At 50.6% G+C, this 8,207-nt stretch overlaps 1 protein-coding gene across 1 annotated transcript; it reads left to right on the top strand.

The window, feature by feature from the left end:
- Nucleotides 1–205: 205 nt before the first annotated feature.
- On the top strand, nt 206–5,283 carry ATOX1 (antioxidant 1 copper chaperone). Its single transcript, XM_041482172.1, has 4 exons — nt 206–359; nt 1,870–1,945; nt 3,206–3,362; nt 5,074–5,283. The coding sequence occupies exons 1-3, from the start codon at nt 354–356 to the stop codon at nt 3,337–3,339; spliced, it is 216 nt and encodes a 71-aa protein (XP_041338106.1). The 5' UTR covers nt 206–353; the 3' UTR covers nt 3,340–3,362; nt 5,074–5,283.
- Nucleotides 5,284–8,207: the final 2,924 nt, after the last annotated feature.

Genomic DNA, 8,207 nt, shown 5'->3' with positions numbered 1-8,207 from the left:
CATTAGAGACTCCCCCCAAACCTTCCGCCCTCAATATCCAGTCTAGCGGTGCTCTCCCAAGCCAATAAATCTCAAAACCTCAAAAAACGGAGACGAACGAGCTTTCTTTAGCAGCCCGGCCCCATCCTCATGGCTGTCCCCACCTCCCTCCCGCAGCCATTAGTCCGTGCCGATCCCTAGCCTGGAAGCGAGCAGAGCGCCCCTTTTGGAGCTCCACACGGACGGGCCACCATCGAAACCCGCTCCACCGCTCCTTCCTTCGCCCTCCGTGGCATCCCCGCCTCCCGAGGCCGCGGCACGGCCCGCCCCTTCCTCCGGATCGGGGAGCCGGGAGCCGGGAGCGCGGCTCCGCCATGCCGGTGGGTGCGGGGCCCGAGGGCCCCTGTGGGGCCGGGGGACGTGGCGGGGCGGCGGGGCAGGGAGGGCTCCCCCGACCCTCGGTGCTCCCGCAGGCCCCGCGGTTCCCCCAGCCTCCGGGGCTCTTTCAGCCCCCCGCGCTCCCCAGCCCCCCGAGGCTCCTCCAGCCCCCGAGGCTCTCCCAGCCCCCCGAGGCTCCTCCAGCCTCTGGGGCTCCCCCAAAGCCCCCGACTCACCCAGTCCTCGAGGCGCCCCCAGCTCCCAGGGTTCCCCCTCTCCTCGGTGTTCCCCAAGTTCCCCAGGGCTCCCCCGGCTCTCCAAAGCTTCCCCAGATCCTGCAGCACCCCCAAACGCCAAGGCTCCCCCAAACCCCAGGGCTCTCCCAGCCCTCCAAAGCTTCCCCAGATCCTGCAGCACCCCCAAACCCCAAGGCTCCCCCAACCCCACAAGGTCCCCCAGATCCTGCAGCTCCCCCAAGGCTCCCCCAGCCCCACAAGGTCCCCCAGATCCTGTAGCTCCCCCAAACTCTAAGGCTCCCCCAGTGTCCCAGGGCTCCCCCAGCCCCAAGCTCCCCCAAACCCCAGGCCACCACCAACCGCCAGGGCTCAGCCACAGAAGGGCAGCATTGATGGGACTCTCCTTCCCCCCTGCCTGCACGCTTCCCCAAAGCACCCAGGGCCTTTAGGAAATAAAACCAAAGAAAATGGCAATTACACTGAAAAAAACCCTGATGGGAACCTTCATCCCAAGCTCCTTCCTGGGTGAAAGATCCCAAGAGGGTTTTAGCTTCACAGTGGCAGGGGGCACAGGGTGGTTCTGAATAGAAGGAAATATGGGTTGCAGATAACAAATGCGCAATAGTTTTACTTTTCTTTTTAAAGGAAAGTAAAAAGCACGTGCAAGAGAAGGAAATCAGGATCCATCTGGTGCCAAAGGTTGAAGGCAGTGGTTAGTTACAGGCAAACAGTGTTTTGTTGACCCAGTGTTGCTCACAAGTAGTGAAGATACTGCTGGGGCCCCGGTGGAGTGGAGGGATGAAAAAATAGCACTAATGGTCCTTAAATTTCTCTTTTGATTTTATTTTTATTACACTGGAGACCAGAAGCCTTGTAGACACAAGAAGAATAGGATGGGGAAGCACTGAAAACCTCACAGGCTTAAGTCAGGACGGCGGGTAGCTGGAGGAAGGATATTTGCTTCTCCTTGGGTCCCCTGGACAGGCTGAGTAAGTCCAGCCGAGGCCATGGAGATGGCATTTGTGCTGGCTCTGGAGGTAGCCACACAACCTCCAAAGGCCCTTCAGGATTATGCTGTGGGGGACAGCACAAGGACCCCGCAGGGAGGAGTACCAAGAGTTCTCAGTTTTGCTGAGGATCCCTTAGTGGTGTGTGTATGGACCTTTTGACCTGGGAGGCTTTGAACCTCCCCAAGGAAAAAGGCAGCTGTGGAGTGCTCATGGTGCATTTCCAGCTGGGCTCTCCCTGACCCCTGGACTGCCTCTTTTCTTTCCAGAAACACGAGTTCTTCGTGGACATGACCTGTGAGGGCTGTTCCAATGCAGTCACCCGTGTCCTGCACAGGCTGGGAGGTGAGTCAGTGCTGGCTGTGGGACAGCCAGCTCCGGGGCAGTGCCCTGGGGTCCTCCATCCTGAAGGACAACGCTGTAAAGCTGAAAGTTGGAAACTTCTCCTTGCTCTGCTCTGAGCCTGCTCCTTAGCTGGTAACAAGTCACTGGTTGTTTGCAGGTCTGTGACCCTTGGAGGAGTGTCAAGGGAGGGAGGAGCTGCCATGGCTGCAGGTGGCTCTGAGTCACCAGGGCCTCACCCTGAGCCCTCTGGAAAGGACCCTGCTAGACCCTCAGGCTGCCAGAGGGAAGGGAGGTGAATGTCCTGCCTGGCCTTGTTTCCTAGGAGGCCTGGGGTGTCTGTGGTGCTTCCCAGATGTGTCATCAGCAGTCACAGGGAAGAGCTGCTGAGCAGAGCCTTTGGTGGTTGTCTGTATAGCCTATTTTTAATACCACCTGGAAAATTATAACCCATGTCTTCTGTTTGCTGGCATTTCCAAGAGAGAAGGATCTGGCCTGCACTCATCAGTTGTGAGGAGCTGCTCCCCTCCGAGGGAGAACAGCTTCCAGCCACCAAGGCAAAGGCCTTGCAACTTCTTCCAGACCCCATTACCAGGCTGTGACAATCCCATTTTCTCTCTGTGTCGTTGTCAGCACCTCCATCACTCTTCAACAGGCTGGCCAGTATCAGCCTCAGTGATGATGAGGCATAGCTCTCAAAGCTGATACATACCTACAGAATTTGTGAAAATACATAACTGGATAGAGAGTGCATGTCCAGTTCCTCTCACTGGGATGAGAGTTGCTCACCTTTATTAGGCACTGGGAAATCCACATGGTAAAATGTCTTTTCCCTTCTTTTACTTCCAGCTGTTTCATGATACTACCAGTTTAGGTATCTTGTCCTGAGCCTGTCCTAACTCTGTTCACAGTAAACCAGAGCACAGACTGACCTGGATGGAAATTTTAGTGGCTGGTTTGAACTCAGCTTACTCAGGTTCCTACATCAGTGATTGTGTTGATCCAAGGAGGGGTGAGCAGATTAAAGCAGTTGAGAGACTGTGGTACCTGATGTGAAGCTAAAGCAGATTTGACTTCCTTCATACCACTGCTGGGAGGACAGCAGGTTGATTTTGCTGCCTGGTGGTGGTATCAGAGTGTGCTGGCAGGAGATAAATGTCCATTTGACTGATGCCCTGGGGAGCACGGATGTGTGAAGGTGAGCTTCCCCTGTACTTACACCATTTGGCTGCTTCTAACTCTGCAAAATGTTTTTCCTCATAGGTGTCAACTTTGATATTGACCTGCCCAACAAGAAGGTGTACATTGACTCAGAGCACAACGTTGACACCCTGTTGGAAACCCTCAAGAAGACTGGAAAGAATGCTTCCTACCTCGGGGAGAAGTCTGCACAGTAGCCTTGGCTGGTGTGAGGAGCTAGGTATATACCAGCTGTAGCAGTGTGGAAGAGAGACATCTGAGCTTTTTCCAGCTCTCCCAGTAAAACAGGCATCTTCCTGGAAAGGACAGATTTAAAAAGACCTGCAGGTCCAGCTTCAGCAAACCCCTCCTGTCAGAGAAGCAGCTGAGCACACACAGGGACCCCTTAGCAATTCTGCACAGCCTGTTTGATCCCAGCCTTGACTGTAGTGGAGAGGTAGAACACAACCTCTGTGCCATTCCCAGATGAACCTAGAGTTTGCCAGAGCATATTGTGCATGAAAACAAATCCCAAACACACTTAACAGCTGGCCAGAGAGAGTGGTGGGCCCCAACAATAGCAGGGAGGGTGGTGGGACACAAAGAGCCTTTAGGTGTGAGGTGCTGTGGGCTGGCTCTTACACAAGGACCTCCAACAGCTGATTCTCCTGATAAGGCTGTTAATCCTCCACTACACTTAAGGATGGAAAAACAGCAGCTCCCTGGTACTCTTCTGGATGTAAAATGTTGGTTTTCAGAATAGCTCCCAGTACACACATTCCCTGGCCAACTGTCTACTCCAGTGACAACTGATGGCTGCAGCCTGTCAATTTTCCCAGAATTCCAGCATTATGAAGACATGTACAAAACTCTGCTGACTGTAAAATATATTGGCAGACAAGGTTCAATTTCAGTGAAAAGAATAAAGTGGGAGAGGGCTGCCCACTCACTGCATGTATCATTCTTTAGTGTGCAAAATTATTACATGGCATCTCCTAAAAATTTGTTTCTGTCAGTGCAGCTTCTGATCCAGTGACTTTTTTTAATGGTCTAGTTGGATCATCACAAATACCCAGCACAGATGCACTGAAACCAGTTCATGCTGATTTAATTCCCAGTCAGTAAATTAAATCAGGGATTTATACCAGCAGGAATTAAATTGATACAAGAAAGGGCTGAGCTGATAGTGATGTGTGTGCAATAGATCTGCATTGCTTAATAGGCTGACAACAGATTTCAAATCTGCAGTTTGTATAATTTGAGCAAGCTCTCTGTGCTTTTTAGAAATTGTTTAAAATCATAGCTGTAATCAAATTACAGCCCCACTTCAACAGAGGGAGGCTGATCTGAATTGATCAATGCCTTAAATAGTTTTCAGTATATTTTGGTTTCCTAATATTGACTGCAAGAGCTGTTACAGCTTGCAGGGACTTGTGGACTATGTGTCTGCAGAATTTAACTATAACAGCAAAGTCAGTCTCAAATAAGGGGGATGTGTCACTTTTCCTGGCCCAGTTTTCCCATTTCATTCCTTATATGACATCAAGGCAGCTGGTGAGTCAGTTCAGCTGGCCAGCGTGGCAGAACGTTTCTCTGGATGCCTTTGTTTTCCTGTTGCATTTTGACTGAAGCTCTTGATGTATCCAAGGATCTTAAGACCCAAAACAAAGGAGAGCAGGGGGCTTGAACTGCTCTTGCAAGATCACTTCAGCAGTCAGGCTAAAAATCCACTAAATTTAAATTTTGCACACCACATAGGGAATGGTTTTAGGGGCCCATCTGTAAAAGGAGGGAGTGAAGTTGGAAATCCTTGGCTCTGCTGGATAGATTTCCTTTGGCCCTCTTACTGCTTCACCGGCAGAGGGCATCTCTGTATAACACTGTCTGCTCTGGGCCTTGCTGTTCTTTCCCCTTCATTTATTCATTTATTTATTTATGTATTTATTTTGCAGGAACTCAGTCATGACTTGAGCAAAAAGATGGCTTAACTGTCTGCGTGTGTCCCAGCTTGCTGTGTCATTTGACCTGTGCCAGATGTTGGAAAGCAGAGGGCTGGAGGGAGGAGACAGCTGGGCCTTGGGCTCCAGAAGTGGAGAGGTCTGGGGGAGGTTGTGTGGTGTTTCTAGTCCCACAGTAAATCAAGGCACTGCTTTTAACCTTCAGTGCGTGTCTGTGTGTCCTGTGTGTCTTTGTACTGCTTTGAGTGGTTTTCTGTGAAAGGAGCAGCTTTTAGGGATGGAAAGCTCCTCTTTCCATGCAAGACAGGTCTCCCAGGAAATTGCAGCTAGTCTTAGAAGCTGCCTGAGGGACACATCTCAGGAGAACTGTGCTTGAATGTCTTAGATTCAGGGAATCTGCATCTTGGAAGTTGTTTTTCCATCACAGAACAAACTCCATTTGGGATGCAAGTGCTGGGAAGAAGCAGCTCCTGTAAGTCAAGAACAAACAAGTGTCCTTTTGGGCTCGATGTGGCCTTGAGGCACAAGTGTGCAAAAGAGAATGCCTGAGCTGATGAGAAACACAGAAGGGATGGAGGAAGGAGAAGGGTGTGGGCATATCCAAGGTCTCTTATTTCCTGGCCCAGTGAACTGCTGCTTTCATTTAATTCAGGTTTTCAGCCCAGTGGAGGGATTGCATGTGTATGTCCCAGTCTGCTGTCTGGTTTCACATGGGGGATGTCTCCCACACCTACCAGTGACACGGGGCTTGTTCTACAGAGAGGAAAGGCAACTAAAGTTTGGAGGAAAAGGTTACTCTCTCTTTTAATTTTTTTGCAACTAATTTAGATTAGTTTTGACATAATTGCAATTCATTCTTTCTTAGAGTAGTTTACTGCTTCAAAGTCCTTCTTCACCTTTGATCCAAGCATGATTAATTGCTGTAAATGGACTTGCAGGGGGCTGGAGAGGCACTTCAAGGAATGCGTTGCAGACACTTTTTATTACTGTTTAAATTAAGGGAAGCTGAAAGCTACAAGTGTAACATCATTGCTTTATTTTCTTGCCTTAAAGTCTCCCAGTTTGGCAGGAAATTTCCAGAGCCAAGACCCAGAAACACAACTTATTTCTGCTTCCGGGAGTGAGTAAATCCCTTTCTCTAGACTGCCCTTGCTGTCCTGAGCTGGTGTTTGCCAAAGCTCAGTTATTATTTATTGCTTTCATCCTCCTCCCAGCCTTGGCCAGTGCCCAGCCAGAGCCAGTGGCTCAGCTCTGGTGGCTGGGGCAGGACGTGTGCTGGCAGCCTGGCGAGGAGCTGGATGGCTCAGTGGCCTTGGAGCCAGCAGTCCTGGTGGCACTTGCTGTCTGCCAGGCTGGCAGGGGGCAGGGGCAGTGTGGTGCCCACACAGGACAGCTCCCACTCCATCTTGCTGAAACCAGGCTGCTCGTCCTTGGTGTCTGGGGTGCAGCTTATGCTGCCCACACAGCCCTGGCTGCTCTGCTCCCTCTTCCTTGCTCTGCTTTGTGTAAAGCCTGCTTATCTCTGAGGCAGACAAGGACAGGTTTCTGCCCACAGCCAGCCAGGAGGTTCATGCAGATACCTGAAGCTCCAGCACCCATCTGCAGGGCTGCAATCTCGCAGCTCTCCCCTCCATTGTTCAGTGTGGGCAGAGGGCAGACTCTGCTTTAAGCTCTGGCCTGTTGAGGAATGACACCCTGTGACAGTGCTCACTTTGGAGTGTGGGCTGCATTTGGGCTGAATACAGCTGGGATAGGGAAGTTAGGGTGGGATGGTTGAGGCTGAACAGAGCTGCAGGCCTGCAGGGTGGCTGCCTGAGATGTTTGTGGCAAAGCTTTGGGAAAAGAAAAACTTCATAGACTAAAAGAATAAGAAAGTCATTACCTAAGCAGAGTTTCCTTGTTCTACCACTGCCCAAATGCAACATCTTCATTTATCATGTTAGCCTGAACTTGACTGCAGCTCATGGAGAGGGACCCCGACAAGCCCACACGGATAACATCACCACAATATTTTCCACAGGAAACAATATGCCAGACACTGAGGCTGTGAGGCTGTTTTCAGACAAGGAAATGCTCAGTTTGCAATGCAAACAGGAAAGGGTGGCACTTGGAAAAGGAGCTTTCCTATACCACAGACACCCAGACTGTGCAGGACATCCAGTGACCTGCTGGAAGAGTGATGTGTCAGCAGGATCAGCAGCTGCTCAGGTCCATGGTTCATTGCCATCCATGAATGTGTCATCTCAGCTGCAGGGAGACTTCACTGCTGGTTTCTTTTCATTTAATTTCTTCACTTCTGGTTTCTTCAGAAGGGTCTCAGCCCAGCTCCAGCTGAACTGTGAGAATCCACAAACTGCCTCTAGCTGCAGCACCAGTAAGAACTGGGCAAACCCTGAGGAGCTGGCTTTAAAAGTTCTTTTGTTTTCCCTGCCTCAAAATGATCTTTCCCCTTGACGCCCTCCACAGTGTTTCCAGCAGACAACATTTGCTTTTCTCACCCATTTCTGTGTGTTGGCAGCATTGCTGCTGTGCTTCTGGGTGTCATTTTTCACCCAGTGTTACCTTCCCCCGCATTTTAAACAAAAATCTAATTTAGGTGGAAAAGTCTACAGCCTCCAAAGCCCAGTCCTTTATCCACAAAAGAAAAGCCATGGTTATCCCAGGGCTGCCTTAAGCACCACTGGCTTTTGGGCACTTTCTAATTACCTGATGACAGGCAGGGGATGATTTTAGCCAAAGGAGCAGTTGTACTCCGTCGAACCACCCAGTAAATGAGAGAATTTCCAAAATAGCACCACGGGCTGCAGAAAGCAGGCAAAGGACAGGAGATTCCCCTCAGTGCCTGCAAATGGTGATTCCTGGTGGCTTGGAGAAGTAAATTGCTGTGAAATTTCAGGGTGGGAAAGAAGGGTTCAGTTTGCAACAATCTCAGGAATTTCACAGGCGTGGCATGTCTGGGTGTTAAGACACACTTGTTATATGGTTCCATGGGGGTTTTATTTCCAAAAGGTGGGGATTTTCTAGTCTTACTGTGCTTTTAAATGTTTGCTGTAAGAAACAGCCCAGCCCAGGCTTTCACCTTTGCTTTCCTGCCTGCTCCCAGCCCAGGCACAGCAGTGGCAGAGCTG

Source organism: Pyrgilauda ruficollis, unplaced genomic scaffold (genome assembly GCF_017590135.1).
Source record: "Pyrgilauda ruficollis isolate IOZ18807 unplaced genomic scaffold, ASM1759013v1 scaffold57, whole genome shotgun sequence".
Lineage (NCBI taxonomy): Eukaryota > Metazoa > Chordata > Aves > Passeriformes > Passeridae > Pyrgilauda > Pyrgilauda ruficollis.
Note: the sequence above shows the minus strand (reverse complement) of the source record. Positions and strands in the feature narration are given on the sequence as shown.